The sequence below is a fragment of the Cryptomeria japonica genome, chromosome 11, assembly GCF_030272615.1.
Source record: "Cryptomeria japonica chromosome 11, Sugi_1.0, whole genome shotgun sequence".
In the NCBI taxonomy this organism is placed as follows: Eukaryota; Viridiplantae; Streptophyta; class Pinopsida; order Cupressales; family Cupressaceae; genus Cryptomeria; species Cryptomeria japonica.
The window spans coordinates 711,116,972-711,137,849 of record NC_081415.1 but is presented as its reverse complement, the minus strand read 5'-3'; the positions used below and the strand labels follow the sequence as shown (position 1 = coordinate 711,137,849).

Sequence of the window (20,878 nt, the reverse complement as noted above, 5' to 3'; positions counted from 1 at the left end):
AGATGATTCAACAAACATGATTGTCATCAATGACAACACAAATAAAGTCATCAAACAACTTACAACTATATCAACATCATCTAGCCAACAATCTCCATCAACTTTACCAACTTTACCGGTTATGCCAACAATAACTTTATTGATTATCTTCTAATCTCATCAACATCTCCATATGCCAATATTGTCAAAAAACATTAGTTCATATCATCTTCAATTTTTAAATGGTTTATTTGTTATAGGCAACAAGAAAGTAAAATTGGATGAAATATTGATTTCTATGTCCCACCTTAACCAAAAAGTGGGACACGCTATTGTCAAATCACCAAACATGTACATTCATCATATCAATTTACTCATCACACCTTTGCTCATACTTAATTTCCTTGGGCACATTATCTATTGAGATCTTGCATACTTTTTATTTTGGAACTAGGTCATAGTCATGAGGTCAACTATGAGGTTGAAAGATCATTGTGCCCTAATTTAAAAATTTAAAATTCAAATTTCCTAAGGCCAACTAAATATGAGTTTGGCAAATTTGTTGGTGTGCCCTTATATTGAAAGTCATTCAATGCATTAATTATGTCGAGAGGCGTAACACTACAATGGCACCCATCTAGCTATTTTTTTGGTGTAATTTTAATGACTAGATAATGAATAATTTAAAAATAAGTTAAAGACTAAAATCTAAATTAAAAAGCAACTTTCTTTTATTATTATTTATTATGACTAGATAACGGATAATTTAAAAATAAGTTAAAGATTAAAATCTAAATTAAAAAGGAACTTTCTATTATTATTATTTATTAAATACTCTATATAAAGAGAGATATTTTAAAAAAAACAAATCTAAATAAAAAAGCAACTTCCTATTATTATTATTTATTAAATGTAAAAAATAATTGAATTTTTAAATCTAGATTTAAACTTCTAATTTAAAAAATTATGTTTTTTTTTTTAAATAAGTAAATAGCTGCAGAGGGGCAGCACCCTTGTATTAATCAAAATCGGAGAATACAAGGCCTGGTTCAGTGAGAGCGGTAGGGGGGAAGAACTAGGAAGAAAACCCCTTACCCTATCTCTTTTCCACATACAAGAAGAAACCAACAATGGAGGCTGGACAAGTACAAAACACCAGTCGACAAACGTTGAAAGTAGATGATAGAACCGGCCAGAGGCCTTCAAACAAAAAATAATAAACAGAAATAGAGAATCATGAGAAAGGTGACACAACTGAAATCATTGGGAGTCTTCAGAGTCATCGTCCATAGGAGCACGAGCCACATCCAGAATTATTGGGCATTCAGTGCCACGGGTCAAGTGAGCCGCCAATTCAGCCTTCTCCCTAGGGAGTTGGTAGTCATTTGGGAACCACTCCTCACCAAGCCCAAACCCCCACTTTTCACATTATACATTTCAATTGTTGTAGTAAAAGAAACCAAATTTTTTTTACAAACGTTATGGGAGCATTTGCATGATTAAAGATTGAGGTTTTCAATCATAATTCAATTTCTAGGGGTTGATCTAGGAAGATTTCATATAACTAACTCTTCGAGGCATTTTAATATATTTCCGAGTCCCTAGATATTTAGGAAATATAGAAAAGTCAAGAGTAATAAAGTGAATTGAAGAATATAAGCTTGTTGAACACCCAATATGGATTTACACATGCAAGAATAAGTCATAGACTATTAAGATTGTCCCCACACAAAATCCAAAAAGAAAATTGATCACAAAATGATCATTCAATTTATTATCTTCTATTGCAGATGATTCCTGTATTTATCAAGTTTAATTTTATCATAAAAATTAATTCACCTTTATGTAATATTTTGTAAAAAAATCTCAACTTCATATAAATAAAACATTTAAAGAAAAGGATAATGACCATATTATAATGTTGAAAATTGGAAAGAAAGTAAGTCTAATCAGTGCATAAAGGAACCCCACCATAAAGAAAACTTTTTCAGACTGTCAACTTTCACCTCTGACTATCCAGCCAACTAAAATGCATGTCATAGAAGAAGAGTTTAAAACGAAGTGTCTCCTTAGTGTGACATACGTTTTAGTTGACTGCATATACGTTTCCTCAAATTTTTAATCTGGGGAATACTCTAAAAAATCTTCCAACTAGATTGTTAGTAAATTCAGATATCCGTTTGCAGGTGTATTACGTTTAATTGGTGACCTTGAAGGCTTGAACATAGAAACTACCCGCACATTTGTCATTATTTTTTCCCAAAAAAGAAATTACGTTGGATATTCATATATTTCGTCATATTCTTTCACAAATGATAATTATTATAGAATCTAGTAATAAATTCAGATTATGTTAGATTTTCATGCATTTCCTCGTACTCTTTCACGAATGATTATTATTATAGGATCTAGCCATAAATTCCGCGTTCAGGTAATTATTTACATTGCTAAAAAAAGCAAGGTTTGGTGGGTGATTCGGATTCAGACAAATTGTGTCTTGGAGTTGGAGTTGCTATATAATCCCCATTCATGTCAAAACAAAAAATGCAGTAGCGACTACAGTAAAGAGTATATCCTCCAAAAAGCAGAGAAAGAGAAAACAACCAGGTTTTCATAATCCCAACCCTGAGCAGTACGTATGTCGAAGGCACGAATTGAGCAAAAGTTGGTAGCCCAGTCATGCAGGTATTGTGTTGGGTTGTGTTTTCTTGGGCTTGTGGATACTGTTTTCTACTTGTTTTGGGGTGCTCTGGAGAAAGAGATTGGGGAAGAAGGTTTGAAATGGATTGTGTGGGAATGGGTGGCAATGGCAGCAATTGTGTTTGTGGGTGTTATACTTGATGGGGTGTTCTACCTAGTTACCAGAAACGCCACGGGACACCATTGTTTCGCAGTAAGAGGTGGAGTTTACATTAATTTATAATTTTCTGATGGACAGTTAACTATCACACAAACTTAAATTTTTTCTCCTAGATTTATTACACTTCTCATGCATGTGAAGCCTTTGTATAAATTATTTTAAAATAAAAGAATAAAATTTAAACTTTTTTTAGAATGTTTCTAGCTTTTAATTTTTTTTAATTTTTAATTTTTTACATAATATATTTTATATTTAATTTTTTTTGTTTTATTATATATTATAATGAAAGTTAAAATATAAATATAAATTTTATGATTTTTATTTTTAAATCATTTATATATATATATACCCGCCTGTATATATATATACATGCATATATGTAAGGCCGTTTCTTATACGCAACCTTTCAATCTAAAGTTTCTCGTCACATTGCCGTTGCGATTTCCTTTCTCGTTTCTCATTTCTGGTAACATAGGTGTTCTACAAGATCACCAAGACATGCTTTTGTGAGCATTATGATATGAGCAAATACCTACATTTGGATTCCTTAACATCCCAGAGACAAGTTCTGCTTGTAGAGGACGCCAAAATCAATCGAGTATGTTAAATATTGCATTATTCCAACTTTCTTCATTTAGTTTCTTCAAAGCTTGTAGGTAGAGTACTTATGTCTATCACATATTCATGCTGATTGTGATTTTGGTTTTCTTATGAATGGCAGATAATTTTGCGGAAAGTTGTTGAGAATCTGAATCTTCATTGCGAAGAAAGAAAATGGAAAGATAGCAGTCGATTACATCAAACAAAGGGAGGAAATATGATCTTATATTGATGGACAAAGAGATGCCCATCATGGATGGACATGAGGTGAACAAATTTTTGTTTACTTGTTCCACTTTATTGGGCAATGTTTGTCAATTAATCAATCATTCTTTCCATATTATGTAATTTACTGGTTCAATTTTTTAGTTGTGTTCTCCATCAAATCTAAGGAAGAGCAGCACGAATTTACCATGAAGGGATTTTATTTGCTTTGAAGAGGCATTCTGTAAATGTTTCTGTGATAAGTTTATGTTGGAGAATTTTAAAGCTCCCTCAACAAGCAATTTATAAACAGACTGGTAGACAGATTTTAAATTATTGTTAAATTAAATATCAATTGCCTATATTAGCCCAAATATAGGCAAAATTTATTAAGGAATCCTCCACATGTATGATTTATATTAATATTGTTGGGATTGATATTAATATTATTAGTATCTTGAAGAGAAACAATGGAAGTTGGAGATCCTGAGGAATAAGAACTGCAAGCGTGGAGAATATGAGGAATAAAAAAGAAGGGTTTTCAACATTACGACCTGTTAGGGTTTCAGCTAAGGGTTTTATGCTTGCAGGTGCATTCACTGATGCAAACCATTTTTGATCGTTTTTTGGGGCTGTTTTTTTGGCCTGCAGGCTCACTTATGGCTGAATCTGGAAGAGGGTTCAGGAAGACCCTTAAATTTAAATTATTATATTTAGTATTTATATTAATATTTAAATTACCATACAATTAGTTATTATAAATATATTTAATATATATAAGTTACATTGATTTGTAATTTAATTATTGCAAGTTATATTTATAATCAAGTTAAATATTTATTTTATAGTATAATATAATTTTAATAATTTAGATTAATATATATATACTTTTAAAAATTTAAATAATAATTTGAGCAGTTGAGGAGACAAAAAGGTATTATAGGCTAGTTTTCCCAATTCTAATGTGATTTTTTATGCTAAACATAGTAGAATTACTTTTTGCAGAATTTCCAATCAATTCACACCTTCCAAAAACATGAATCATTGCAAATGTGATACATTTTTGCATCGTTTTACTCTTCTCAATACGACATGCAATCAATTAACACAAACATCGTATACTTTCATATTTTAACAGTTGACCGAAATACAATGTTACATCTATTTCACCCATTAGCATACACAATTGTATGAAGATCACTGAAAAGAAATTGTTGTCCTAAAATTAAAATTAGTAATTATCACCACCTTCTGCCATTCTCACCAGTTCCTATACTTCTAATTGTATCACTTATCGTATAATTATAGTGTATGTTCAGATCTGCCAATGATCATATCGTAGAAGGGAATACATATTGTTCCTTCAGATTTCATTTCCAAACATAGCAGCTCCCTTCAATAAAAATAGAAAACCTAAATTGCATTAAAAGCCAGCAAAGACATCATATGCATCACCGTTGCACACGATTATCACACCTGATGGATTGACAGACCATGGCATAGTCCCAGATCTGCTGGGACATGGGAAAACCTCTTCTGGGAGTTTTTACATGGCCTAGGTATGCATGCCATATTGTAGTTCAACATACTGATAATTTTGTAAAACATAAAATAACGTATGATTAAAAATACACTAATATTCTTGTCACCCTAAGTAATTTCTTCCCACTTCCTCTACATCCTATAAAATAAACAACAAAGAAAAAATCATACATATTTTCACCAAAATCTCAATAAGACACATAAATCTCATCTTTTTTTATCAAGTGACCTATCAACATTTATGGCTCCTAAAGTAACAAGTCACTCGAAAACACAGAAATCACAATTTCATTAATATTCATCTTCCCCCGTAACAACTTTAGGAAAATAGAACACATACAAGTGTTCCATGCAGCCACCAGTGACTAAACTTTATCAAATGGCCTACATAATTGAATGCAAACAAAAATTCCAGGAGGAAAAAAAGGAAATCTAAAACCAGCAGATATCTGCCTGCAAAACTTCAGGAAATGGAAGACATACAGGTACTCCAGATCACCACCTGTGACTGAAGTAAAAGATATGCGACATCACAACCAAGCCTACAAAGAGTTACATGCAATAATGCATATAGATTCACCCATGGTAACCCCTAGATAAATGCACGCATAAAACAATTTGAGGGAGAAAATGAAAAAAACCTAAAAACGAGAAAATATCTAGAGAAACAAAAAAAAATGCATATCCCAACCGACCCTGTATTTAGTGGATAGGGATGGAACTTTCACAAAGTGTAATTGTTTATAGACATACATTGAACAAATATCTACCCACCAGTTCTATCCAGGCTATCCAAAATCTTTGTAAAAAATATTCTATGGATCCCACTTATCCAAATCTTCAAAAAGATCCTAATACATGGACCAAAAAAATAGAAATTATACCAGAAGAAAAAAAATGAAGGCAGGTGATTGATCCAGGCTACTTAAAAACTACAAACAGAATGGAAGCAACCAAACATAAAGGTGTTGTTCAGGCACTAAATGAAACATCTTTCTTGGAACAAAAACATTAAACTGTTATCAATTGCTAACGTAAAATTTCATTTGTCAAAGAAAAAAACAAAAAAAGCTACAATTGCAGGTTAGTTTTCACAAACATTTAAGAAAAGATCTAAATAGCACAAATAGAGCAACCCAGGAACTATCATGAAAAATGTCCAAAAGAAAAGCATAAGGAGCTTGGTTAAACCATCAACTAGACCGCCTCTATGCAGGCATTCTCTTCAAACTGAAACTAAAACAAAAAAGAGTCAAATTCTTACGTCAACTTTCCCTTACCATGTGGTACATCTTCCTAAACTCTATTACACATTCCACACCCATCACCAGTGTCTGTAATATAGGTTTTAAAACAAATATTATAAAACTGTTTAAGCTATTAAACATTAAGATTCTGTACTGCAGCATCTTCTTCATAGAGGCTACATTTCTACAAATTTGCTATTTGCAGCAATTAATTTCTTCTTCCTTGTTAAGAAAGCATACCTGCAATGTTTGCTGCAGCTAAATTTATTTCTAAACTAAGGTCAAATTTCTAGAAAGTTGCTACCATGTACTATAACTATTTAACTTGAACTAAATTCATCTTCCCAATTAAATAAAATCCAATAACAAATAAAGGCCTGCAATTCTGTAACAAAGCATCATCTGCATAGAGGCTGTATTTCTACAAAGTAATCTGGGAAATAAAATTCTTTCATCCGTTGGGAAAAACCGAACGCATGTCAAAACAGTGAATGTACATGCTGAATAATAGCACTTCCCCAGAAAGGTTAAAAGTTGTGCTTTGCAGCCATTGACAGGCCAAAATACATCTCAATCAAATTCAAACTAATGCAATCTAAATTGCACCTTTACAGTTATTCCGCCAAACTTTGTACAGTCTTTATTGATTGCACAATCTGTCACTGAGCTTTCACAAGAAGACTTACTATATTTTGGCCCATTCGAAATTTCCAAAGCAAAAGGGCTCCTCACATATATGCCTACTTTTTGTTCAATTTAAGAACACTACAAACATTTAAACTACAGAATTTACAACACGGAATTTGATTAAAAACGATTCTTTACCCATATACACCAGCTGGTACTTTCCTTAAGTACCATGTCAGAAATGATAGTATTGCAACACTCTAATGTGACCATAGGCAATATTTTGTCATGAAATCAACTATACAATGTCCTCGTGTACATATCTCAACAGGAATTTACAAGAGATGCAGAACGCATCCCAATACGCCTTTCTGCAAACATATGAACAGAATAAACGTTAAGAAGTCCAGAACAGAGAGAAACACCTAAACATGCATCGCTCAGATGATTCAATTTACATTTTTAGTTTGACATACCTCCAGCTGTAATGAGCTTTTCAACACGAGCAACTATGTGTTTTCCATATGTGTACTTCTTTAGGGCATTTAAATGCACCTTAATACGTGACAAAATAAATTCACGCTGCTGGTCATCACAAGTTTCCAAAACCTTTTGCACAACATAATTTGCAAATTGATCTTTCATCATTGCCTGCAAATACGATGCCTCAATGTCAGAAACAGAAGTTCTAAAATAAGTAAAATTAGTCAGTATAGAAGGAGAAAACCATTGCAAACAGTAATGTGAAGTTTTGCAATTGACCCTTCTTTAAAAGTGAGTCCCACTATTACTAAGCCCATAGTTATTTTGTCATTTAAGAAAAACAATGACAATAAGATTATCTGATTAATATTAACATGCGGCATAGCACAGTAAATAAGTAAAAATTCCATTTGTGAATCACGTTCTTTCTAGTCTAGCAGAAATAAGCCAGTACTAAATGATCAGAAAATTGCCCTGACAACCCCATGTCAAAATATCAGGACCAATAACATCTCTGAGAAAATTTTCAAAATTCAGAATACTCTGTTTTATTTCCAGTTCTAATGTAGGTTTATCAGTGTGACCCGGAAACGCGTTTCCGGCCTCGAGGCACCCGTTTCGGGGACTTGGGGACGGCCGGAAACGTTTCCAAGCCGTCCCTGAACCCTGAAAATTTTCGGAAACGGTCAACTATTTTTCCAGGGACGATTAGCCGCTTCCGGCAATAAGGGCACTTAAAAAACAATTTTTTTTTAATTAAAAATATTATTTTTTATTGCTGAATGTTGATCCAGCTGATCCATGGCTTTTTCAAGCCGCCTTAATGGAGCTGTAATTTTCACATAAACTGGATCTGCAGATATGAAAATTCTCAAAATTGTGACTTTAAGATACATATCAGTTATCACAAGCATAGTCACAATATAGGATAAGAATACCATTCATTCAAATCCATTAATATATTGAAAATATGACTGTCTACTCAAAAATGGGTACAACCAGTGCTGCTATGTTGCAGAAACAAGAGTAAAATCTGAAATAACTTTTTGTTTTGTTTTCTTGACTTGCATTATAAATTTAAAATTATACATTTTTTACCTTTAGAGACATCACGTTGATTGGATTTTGGCTAATTTTGCTAATTAGTAAATTGACATTAAGCAGTAAAAATACTAAAACCAATTACACAATACCTTCAAAAGATCAGTTGGATTAGCTTGGGAAGACTCGGGATCTATTTGATTAGGAAGAATCTGATTTAAAATGAGAAGAAAAAAGATTGTACTGGAAGAGAATAAAACTCACTTGCACACCCAATCTCTCCTGATAGATTCAGAAGCCTCACGCAAGGAGTTCCATTAACTCCTACATACATCGCCTTTTCTAAGCTCTGGAACAGATTTTTGTTTTCATTTTGACTTTGAAGTCTGAGACTTTCTGACTTTGTCACTTTGAGTCTTCTCACTTCTGACATTATATGATACATTGATACATTATCTTGATAGTCGATATACGATATGATACCTATAGCTCTTGATCTATTACTTTAACTTTTCAATGTTTCATTTTATTGAAAGTTGAAACTTGCAGTCTCCGCATATTTAAATATTTTGATTAAATTTCAGATATATATATAAATATATATAGCCGTCCCCTGTTCCGGGAAAAAAAACACGTCCTGGAAACCCGTTTCCCCGTCCCCCCGTCCCCCCTTCCCGGAAACTCGGGGTAACATAGAGGTTTTTCACAAGCTGGTGTTCTTTGCGCCTACAGTTTTAACTAGGAATGAAAGGCAATGCCTAATAAAAAAAGATCATGTTCCTTAATCTTGTAATCCATAACAAGGTGCTCCATTCCCACATCCACTATTCTTCTTTGCAGACCCCTTGTAGTTTCTAACTTTTACCATCGTTTAATTAAATACAAAGTCCTATAAATTCTTTTTTTGATTCTCCTCATTTTAAATCATCCAAGTGATGCAAGTGCCTTGCCACTTGTGTTGACTTTGTGTGTGAGCCCTTTGGAAACCTATGTTTCAATAGCGCTTCCCAATCATATCCTTCCTTTCAGAGATAATTAAATATAACCCTTCATCATATTATGTATCAGCTATTTTGTAGTTCTTTGAGTCTGTCTTGTAACCATAATGGTGTACCTTTGTTAGAAAGCAGTTAAGAATTATATCCATAACTGACAATACGGCAGCCCATAGCCCAGGGGACATGCCTCAAAGATTGTTGAATGTTAAAAAAAACACTGCACAAAACATTAAGAATCTTTCCACTAACCCTAACAGAGATAGACAGGGGATCTCATACTCAAGTTGTGCTGGCTAAGCAAGTTGTTGTTTCCCAACTTTGACAATCAAGATCCTCTGAAGAACCATTCAAACTTTTTCAAAACGACCGTTCCCAAGAAATCAAATTTGATGACCACAACCCACTTTTTTTAGTAAAAATCATGGAGCCAAAAGAAAAGAATAAAATGAAGGATAAATGAAATATTCTACAAATTTTCTGTAATTTATTGGACTACTAGAAAAGAGACTGACCTGAAGAGGTTCATTTTCATCTGTTGAACCAAGCATTTCACCAATCAATATTTGTCGCTCAGCTGGCCCTCCAAATTGTAAACATTTCTCTATAACATTCGAAGCAAATTTCTGTTGACTCATTTGAACTATTTGTCCTGCCAGTTTCTTAATTACAGCAGCACGCTCCAGTGGCTTACCATGTTCAAGAACATGCTGTCACATAAAAAGCCATAAGTAAATAGGTTGAAACCTGTGGTACACTTAATAAGATACATTATAGTACTTTGATGGCTGCTCACTAAATAAACCTTACACAGAAAAGCTAGTGATGTAGATGTCAAAACACATATATTTAGTTATTATTCTATCCAAATGATGGTGGCTCACATGCAAATCAGGTTAAAATTAAATCCATATTTCATAGCAATAGGATGAGACTTGTAGTAATACTTAATAGCACACACGATATCATACTCCAATTCTCATTACTTCTCACCCATAAACCTTACACAAAAATCAAGTCACAATATAGGTAGGCAAAGAACCCCTATTTTCAATTTTGTTATTATTCTATCTGAATGAAAGCAACCAATGTGCAAATCAGATATTGGTAAATCAATATTTCAACAAATTCACTAAAATATTTAGAAGGGATCGACTTTTTGTGACCAGAATTAGAAACCTCAGCTTAAGTTATGTTGAGTTAAAATAACAGTGTGTTGATTATAATAATCAATCAAGTAAGCATTTTAAATTCACCCACAAACACAGTTGTCCTGTGGTAAGATAATGGAGAGGGAATGCCTATAGCAGAGATGACAGAAGTAGAGGAAGTGTTTTTGAAAAGCCTATTACAAAGCACAAATTAATCTCACTGGACATATGTTGCTACTCTGATCTAAGTACAAATCTAAAATAATTTTGCAATATTCCAGTGGATATGTTTTACATTCTCATGTAAAACTATAAAACTGAATTCTAATTGAAATTAGCAGAACATCTAGCACTTATCAATCAGACTTCACCTCCAATAGAAAGGAAGAGTAGCAACTCTACAAGACAAAAATATATAAAGTTACATAGCAAGTTCTGAAGACGCAACAAAGATCAATAGCATGCCAAAGAATAATTACACTGGGTGATCAAAAACATTGATATAGATATAAATTGAATGCAGTCATTGCCCAGAAATTCTATTCTCACTATTATGGACAGTGGAAACAATGATATCTCTCAAAAAATATTGTTACATCTTTTAGATGCTAGAAAAGAAAGAGCTAGAATCCTATCTATCTCGTGTCAGATTAAAGTGAAATAAAAGTTAGATTTTGGCCATAAGAAGTTAAACATTGAATTGAAGGCTTTTGCATGGCTTGCAATAGTGGAAAGGGCTATTTTTGAGAAATTACAAAGATTTTATCATTTTTCCTTTGCATCCAAATAGCCAGAAGTTGGATCCTTTGTTTAAAGGCTCTCATGTTGCTTGGGATAGCAAAAAGGCCTACTGTAAATGTAACAGATAATTCATAGTCAACAACAGCAATCATTGTTTCACAGCCTTTCAATATTGAACTTAAAATAGTCAAAGTACAATCCTGAACTTACAGGAATGGGATTCCTCACAATCAGAAGTTAGATTCATTTCCAGATAGACAAGCACCATAGATTCCATTTGACAACGATAATAAATTTCTATCCATGGTCAAATCCTGATTGCAGTTCAAAACTTTGGTAAAAGACATGGACAGACTAGCATGTTCGAGGGCAGGATATTCTGATATACCACAATTAGTTGTAAAACACTATATTATTAACTATAAGCATTTGTGTGGCCGGATGAAATTCTCACAAACATGTTTTCCAAAATGCTTTTCTGTATTGGATTGGCCCATTATAAAAAACAAATTAAGCACCAACATATCGTCACCCATCACTCTGTAGACTACTTTCTGTAAATAAGCCCATTCAACAATCAAACTCTAATTTGCCATTTGACTAATTCATTACAGAACATGCATTATTCTGCCTTAAGGATCCCGATTAAATAATGCCTACTAAGCAAACATCACTAAACCTCCAACATTGTGTTCGCATTCAATATGTCCTGTACATTCACTAATATAGACTCCTCGTATTCAGTTGATCATGTACTAGTTATTGCTGGATTATCATTCTTATAAAAATTCAAGCAAACCACTTTAATATTGTCTTGCGTGATTCACCAAGGAAGACAGATGAAAAACCATCAAAATATAATTTTTTTGAATGAAATAATTTTCATTACTTCTCATTTAACATCATTATCAAGTCAAGTGAAACAAGAACAAGGAGGAAAAAAGTCAAAAACCCCATGAGACTTTCCTTTTTCAATCAATCCCAGCAAAGCCACACAGACTGTAAGTCAAATTGAGATCTAGAATTCATCTTTAGAGAGCGCTAAATTTAGGAGCTTTTAAAGTGTAAACCTGTATCACATAATTTCCATACTGGTCTTGCGCAAGAGTACAGGCAGCTTGCATGATCTCATCCATCATAATGCTCTGTATCTTCTCATCTGTACAATGTTCCAGTACTCTCTGTCACCAGTAAAATTAAAATTTGAGTCAATTATGATGTCTGTATTCAAATAATATTAAATAAAAATAACTACTATTACAAAATTCAGGTTCACCTGAATTACACGACAACCATACGGATGAGTTGATAATGTCACAACTTGATTAAAAAAGGCTGAAATAATGAATTGTATTCTATCTTGAGGGATACATTCAATACACTTCTGGATAACATGGTTCCCATTTTGATCTCGCACACATCGCATAACATTTCCATCCAATTCCAAGACAAGCTCTGTTTGCTGGTCTATATCAACAACCTCAACGGCCTGCACCACTATTTCAACATCAATGATTGCCACATGCTATATTGACTCAAATATGTTAAAAATACAGCCTATATACTACAGAGAAATGCTAGAGAATAAAAAACCTTAATTAAACATGCAAAAATGAAAAAGTTAGTCATTATTTAGGGCCTAGCAGTTGAGTTGTATATATAGTATCTAGCTGTTGCATTCAAGAACAGTTGTCTTCAGTGACTTGTTAAAACACTTGAAACACAATGAAACTTAAGAGAAAGATGCACTGACAATAATAATTGAACAAGGCAAAAGAGATTTTGAAGAGGCATTTAGTAATTGTTATCTAAGCCATTGCTCAGCCTGACCTTACCTTCTGAATGACTCTACAGCCATACATTTGAAGACTAAGTGCTAAGACATGACCCGAAAGAAGATTTGCCAGATCACGCCTTTGCTTGGCAGTGCCATGCTCAAAGAACTAAAAATAAGAAGCAAGACGTCATTAGTTCTACATCCATCATTATGGTTTGAATTCTGCTTTAACTGACTGAAGTACACACAGTGGATACATACCTTCTGCAAGACGTAATTTCCAAAAACGTCTGTCATAAGAACCAAAGCATTAGGAAAGATTTCCTTAAATACCATTGTCTTCTCATCAATGCTTGCAGTCTCAAGTTTTTGTTGAATAAAACGGCTACCAATCTGATCGGCACTATAACAACAACCACAGAAATTTAGATTTTGCCCTTAGAAAACAACCTCAAAGAGATCACACAGACCAAACAATTGATCAAGATACCTGAACTCGACAACCTGTCCAACAATATCTGATAATTCAGAACATCTGTTTTTATTATTCTTGAACTCTTCCAGCAAAGATGAACCTATACTACTACCCCCATTTTCAGTTTGCCATGTACCTACTGCTCCTCCAGAAGAACCTTTTGAACCAGAGGAGTGACGAAGGCTTCGTTCATTATGCCTAGCAGGTGAAGTTGCAGGTACCATTGAAGAAACAGGTGGCATAGAAGTTCCAATTGGGCTACCCAAATACGGCATGGTAAAACCAAAAGGACTGCCATAATATCCTGAACTTGTATTGCCACTTCTGCCCAGATATGGCATACCATACTGTGATTGCTGTTGAGAAAGCAAAGCACTCAAGTAAGCTTTCTGGAGTTCAATTATATCAACATAAGAACCACTGGTGTAATTCCTTGATATGGTAGAGTCATTCAAGCCTGTAGCCATCCGTGCAGCATACTCAGATGTTCTCTGTAAATGCTGCATGTGTAATGCATCCATGATTGGCATCTGATATCCAGGCCCCATTTGTCCCCTGTACAAATTTTGTAGATCTAAATTACCCTCCGATGCTCCTCCAGATAAATTACCAGCTTGAGGTCTTGATTCCATGCTAGCAGCTGCAAGTGCAGCTGCTGCAGCAACATTATCATACATGGGAGGCAAATTTCCAGTTACAGGATAATTGGTCATCATGGGCGACAAGAGCATCGGATTTACTGGATATGCACTTAGGCCAAAATTAGGAAAACTAGAGAGTGGGTTTTGATATTGTCCACTGGAACATTCTCCATTAGACACTCCAGCAGTTGATACTGCACTGTACAAATTGGGTGTAAGAGATGAAGAAGTCAAAGAAGGCATATTAACATCTACCAATCCTTTCTTGCCTTGATTTTGTGCAGAGTAGGAATGGTGATGTGTTTCTGTCAAAATAGGTGGCTTGACTAATTCAGCTTGTGATTTTGCAATATGCGAATTGTGTATATTTTGGTTGATACTTTGATGGTGGTATGAATGATCTTGAGTTTTTAAGCTTTCCTGGTCAATTTGTGATTTGACGTGTTTAAGATCTTCACTGAAAGATGTCCCATTTGATGCTACACTCAAAGAAGACAAAACAGCAGCAAGCTCTGCTGATTCTGCTGAAAACCTATTATATGAGTCATGGTTAACAATGCTCTGCTTCTCAGATATTGGAAAGTTTCCAGCATTAGCTAACCCTGCCGAGCCTTGCTGAGGTTCTGGAGTTGGATTTCTTGAAAGAGATGCACCTACTGCAGCTGCAAAAGTTTGTGAAGATTGAGCCCCCCCAACACTTTGAACTCTGGTAAGACCTGGGGTTGCAGAGCGAGAACGCAGGCCTTCTATCATTGCTACTTCTGAGTTAGACAGAGCCTCAGCAGCCAAAGACATCTGATCAAAGTCGCCATCTTGTGCAGCTCTACTAGAAGGTCTGGAAAAATGTCCAGAAATTGCCGTAGATCTTCCAAGATCTTCCTGCAAGAAAGTGCAACAATTGCATTGGGTTCTACTAGCTAAGCTACAAAAAATCAACACAAATGAAAAGAAAAAATATGTCAAATAGTGGATTTCCACACATTATATATCATAATATTTCCTTCTATACAAATTCTTACAATTTCCTTCTCCTTTACAAATTCTTATTAAATATTAATTGAACAACAAGCTTTTGTATCAAAAAGTGGGATCAAAAAGAATCTTCACTCCATATGTGATTGTCAAGAATATCAACTGAAAACAATTGATAATTCTGTAAATAGTGGGATCAAAAAGAATATTGACTTATCTGTACATGCAGACTGTTGATTACCAGAGAGCTATTATCGAATAACTCTTTACTTCCACTTATTTCCATGAGTAAAGATATATTGATGCAAAGCAATCATTGACACAGGCATTACCGATTAGACCTAGAAACATGCCCTTTCAAATAACAAACAACTACACATGCAGGTAAAAATCCTCACCTACAACAGACAAATGAAACAAAAAAGAAATAAGGAACCTAGTCAAAATATTAAATAGAAATTGGAGATTGTGAACAATCTGTGAAACCAATAATTACTTTCATAAAAGATTATTTGTCAAAAATAACTCAGGTATTATCACCAATAGTGGAGATAAATTAAACAATAACCATCACATGCCATGAACAAGCATGCAAAGGTCAACTATTAAGTTCTTTAAAGAGCAAATATAGTGTGCAAAGAAACAAGAAAAACCAAGAATCGGACATGTCCGAGTAAACACTAACAGCAAATAAAATTTAATTTGGAAGAGAAGTGTCTATACTAACACTTCACCAGGCATCCATATGAAATATGTAAGCCCTTGAAATGAAATAAGCAATTGAAAAGCAGAAGTCTTTGCCTCAGGTAAGAGTGGACTTCCTAGAGCACTTCAACGATACCTAGCTCCAAGTTCACACGATACAATTTTATAACCTGTCACTCCAACAAGGCCCCAGTCTCTTCAACAAGTAGGCATTGTATCAGACACTAGAAGAACATCTGATCAAAGTTGGCATTTGCTAAATGGAATCAAATTGCCTTTTGCTAAATTCAAGAATAACATACAGTTTTTTCTACAAATTTTACACCCAAAGGAGTTGCAATATTGTTGCCCCTGATTTGTATGTATGGATATGTGACATCTGAAATATGGAAGCAATACCAATTTCCAATTCCACCATTTCAACCTTAGAAAAAAGTAATAATACTTATACATATTTTATACTCAGAATAAATAACAAACGAAAAGCTCAAGAGAGCTTGCGAATAAAACTGTACACATGCTGTAGGATCTACAACATATAACAAAATGTGAGCACACCATCCAAAAATAGAAGATCCAGTCCTGCCACCTTTTTGGTTTTTCTGGAATACAAGATCACAAAGCTCCTAATACAAAAAACTACTACAATCCCAACAGAAAAATATATATCGTGGCACATTAGGTCCTTAAAGCATCAGCTAGATCATTGTTGAAAGTAATTCAACGTTTAAAACTTTAAAACTCATCTCAGTTCATCTTGAAGGACTCAATGTAAATAAATATCTGGTAGATACAAGAACTTTGAGTAGTAGCTGGTATTGAGTGTTGAATGATAATTGTTGACTACAGGATGAGAGGCACTTGAAGTTATGGAGGTAACTACAGACACCAAAGGAACAAAGGACCAGCCATCAATAATGATTTCCAAACCCCTAATCAATTCCTTACTGGAATACAGAAGTCAACATAAACCCTAGAAAAGTGGATTGCGAAAATTTGAGTGGGGAAATCTTTTAGGTAAGCAAGGTAATTTGAATTTATCTTTGTGGTTAAGGATGATAGAAACAGTTTTCAAAAGTGGTGAGCTGCTTTGTACAAGACTATAAAGTTCTAGTTCTTGTTCTACTGTAGACTGGTGCTTTCAGTAGCAGTGGTCTGATTCCACCATAACAAACTCGGGCCTATCCAACTTCAAGAAATGTCTGAGCTCCACACTTCACTAACTACTAGTCATCACACAACCTCCACTAAATCATTCAAAAGAATACTTCGCAAAGCATGCCATACTCCAAAGTTTAAAGTTTTTTCATAGTTAACCTTTTCCTTCTGCTATATGTGTGCTTTTGCATGTTTGACAGATAAGTTTGTTAAATGATAAACATTTTCCTCTTATCTTTTTATACTTCAAAGTTTCTATAATCCTAATCAGATCATGCAAGAATGATGCAGTGTATGGCTAATGAAATGTTTGAATCAAAATTTCACTCACCAAATGATGCAAATTTGAGCAAACATGAAGTGCAGAGATTGGCACAAGATAGAACAGGTATAGAATTGCCTAAGGATGATCCAAGCAACATGAAATACAAAACATTTGGTATAAACATGGTATAGCAACACATTAAGCATGTCATTTTTTTGGCATCTGCCAAAACTGCCCCTGTAAATGACAAAAAAAAAGCTTCCACCACCCAGAACAGAAGTTGATCATTTCCTTCTTTTCACAGGATTGGAGATTATAATCTCCATGCAATTTGATTGCTCATTTGCTTGTAAAAAAGCAATAATTCAAGTCTGCGTTGAACGTGTAGAATTGTGAGATGTATGATCAAGGAAGCAATCAAGCATGTTGCCCAACAATGTTTTGAAAGCAAGGCAAGTTCCTAAAGCATTGTAGGAATACAACAAAAGTCACAGAACATCCTTGGAGGATGAATTTGAGCAACTAGCTTGTTAATTTACATGACGAAACTCTAGATGAAGGGGCACAATCCCAATCTTCTGAACTTTCCCCATATTGAGTCTAATCAGGTTAAACTCCTGTGTTGATTTCTCTTCCATCATGGTATCTTCAGTCTTCAAATTGCTTATTTTCATTTTATGCAAATGTACTTAGCAGATCTTAACATTTAAGGCATCATGATTTGAAATATAATTAGGTTTCTAATGAAAAAATTTCTTAACAAATTTTCACATTTATAGCATGTTAAGCTTCAGGTTGATGAGTTAGGAATGGAATCGTATATCCTAATTATAGTTCATCGTTACTCTTGTGTCTGCCATTTTAACACAAAAATGACCCTCCTCGCAAATTTATTTTTCAATCTTGGAATTTCTCCTGTGGGAACAATTGAATAAACCTTTAGATATTGTGAGTGATGACAATCTTAATATTCATCATTGTGCTTGTAAGGTCTATGAATACTGAAGCAATTTGATAAATCTCCTGCATCATTTTTTGGTATCAAAACAGTGTCATTTGAACCAAAAAACTTACGAACCTTTTAAAACATCCAACAGTAAACGATAGTTGAAAAGTCATAAGCTGCCTTACGCCCTACACATAAGACTCAAATAAGGCAAAAGATTTGGGGGATGGAAAGAACGAGAGGAAATGCATATATCGTTTATGACAATACTAATGGCAATTTAGTGGGGGAATGGTTTTAGTGTCCAAACAAACACTTTGCAGAAATCAGCAAAAGTTATTTTGAGAGTAAATTAATTTGAGAGATGTTATTAAGGTCCACACAAAAAGTTTGCAGAAATCACCAGAAGGTATTGTGAGAAGGAATTAATAACGCTAAAAGCAACAAACTCAATAAAGATTAGAAACTGCAAGCCACAACAATATATTTTCAGGGTGCTAGCTGGAATGAGTAAGCCAAGACAAATGCATCCAAGTTTCATACACTTGTTGAATAAAAATGTTCGAAAGCAACCTAGCTAGTTAGAAAGAATAAGCAGAAGACAAATACACAATGATTGATACACTTGTTCGATAAAGAATTTGTTCAAAAGAAATCTACCATCTTGTGCAATAAGTCGTATCTTGATGCAATATTTAACCATAGCTTAAACAAAACAAAAATACCTGTATAACATCTGCAAAACTTTTCCGGCGAGAACCCAGTCCTCGAGCTGACAAGCCAATCAAACCATCATCACCTCCCTCAAGCCATTCTGCGGAGCTTTGCCGCAGCAAGCCTTCTCCTCTAGGAGACAAAGATTCATTCTCCTCCCTGTGTGTCGGAAGCACGGGCTGTGTGGAGAACAAAGACTTGCTGTTTCCGTCAGCAAAAGGCCTCACTTTTCTCCTGTCACCGATTCCGCCATGCCCCCCAGCCCCAGTGGCTTGAAGTCGTTGCACAAGCCGCCCATCCTCGCGGGAAATAAGAGGAGGAGGCAACCTCGGATTAAGATTAACGTGAGAATAATAGTACTCCAAATAGGCAGGATTAGATCTGATGTCCTCCTCCGAAGTCAAACCATTTCCTAGCTGTATATCATTGTTGGCCTCAAAGCCATTGCCAAAAAGACCGCCCACCGCCGCCAGCGATCCCTGAACACTGGGAGGCGCGCTGCCGCTGCGATATAAATTCAATTCCCTCTCCCTCTCGCTGGACTCACGTAGATTCTGATCTCGCAGCAGCATTCCCAACTCTTTAGCAAACCCCTCCCCATAGCTATCCTGTATGGACATACCAGGGGCCCTAATGTTATCCGCCAGGGCGCCTCCCATTCCCAAACTTGACAGCATCCGCAGGGGACTTTCAGTCACCATACCGAAATTTGCAGGACCCCACACTCACAGAATGTACAATACATAAACTAATGGACGAAGCCTAAAGAATTGGTGTCGATAACTCAGTCGGCGACATAACACCTAAAAAACCGTTCTCGACCTTGTCGTCATCATTCTCAAACCCTAAAGGCTTCCCCAAATCACAGTTTCTCCATCTCAAGACTATATGGCATTGGAATCTGAAACAAAAATCAGTTATCCATCACCCGCCTTCAAATTTGGCCCCGCTTTGCCATATTTAGCCACACAAAAAAGCCCAGCAACCGTTAGCTGCACAGCGTTCGGACAAAACTTAATCCTGATATATCATGCTCAGTACATAGCTGAGAATTCTTAAAAGTGGTAGACAAAATATGAAAAGAAAAGAAAGATCATCCAGGCGTGCAAACAATGTTATTGTGCGGCGGGCCCTTACCGTTTTGGATGTTATTAGAGTTACTGGACCAGGGTTGACGCCATGCCCTACCCCAATCTAGGGTTTGTTGTGCACATACATCCTAGGGTTTCAGAGTAACTCGGGGTTTAGCTCCCTACCCCTTGAGTTAGGGTTTTAATGATTGAGTTATCCGATAAACGAGCATCTTGACAGGCCTTTATGTCAGTGCCGCTTTTGGGTCAAAGCATATTCCATGCTGCCACGTGGCCACTTAATGAGTGGTGAGATCGAGCGTGAATTGTGGGATCCTACGGCTAATAATGCACCATCGTTTTCTACGTGCCCGTTCCTCCAATCATAGCGTGCATTTTCTTTTATCTTATACTTTTTAACTGCGGTCAAATCGGGTGAAAATCTACTAGTTTTCCAGTTTCTATCCCTCGGTAAAATCGTTTGAATGAGAAAACTACCGCATCCACGATCACCCCGAGGAATGCACATGCCCACGTGGCAGTGGGTCCCACTTTAGTAATCCGAAATCCAAGGAAAAAATGACACCCGAAACTTTTAGAAAAGTACGGAAATACAAGTAGAGAAGTTTTAATTCATTTTCTCACAAAAGATAAGCCGCAGTTTTGGACGCTGATGGTATCTGTC

The 20,878-nt window shown here is 35.1% G+C and overlaps 1 protein-coding gene across 2 annotated transcripts; it reads right to left on the bottom strand.

The window, feature by feature from the left end:
- Nucleotides 1–6,815: 6,815 nt before the first annotated feature.
- LOC131061332 (pumilio homolog 1) lies at nt 6,816–20,413 on the bottom strand. Of its 2 annotated transcripts, XM_057994976.2 has the most exons (10): nt 20,261–20,413; nt 19,135–20,115; nt 13,738–15,242; nt 13,509–13,650; nt 13,306–13,413; nt 12,747–12,959; nt 12,541–12,651; nt 10,094–10,288; nt 7,536–7,710; nt 6,816–7,430 (listed from the first exon to the last, which is right to left on the bottom strand). In XM_057994976.2, exons 2-10 carry the CDS (start codon nt 19,822–19,824, stop codon nt 7,384–7,386), a joined length of 3,186 nt encoding a protein of 1,061 aa, XP_057850959.2. In that variant the 5' UTR covers nt 19,825–20,115; nt 20,261–20,413; the 3' UTR covers nt 6,816–7,383. The 2 variants fall into 2 exon arrangements, with proteins under 2 accessions (XP_057850959.2, XP_057850958.2); XM_057994975.2 differs by having other exon boundaries at nt 19,135–20,405.
- Between the last annotated feature and the right edge of the window lie 465 nt (nt 20,414–20,878).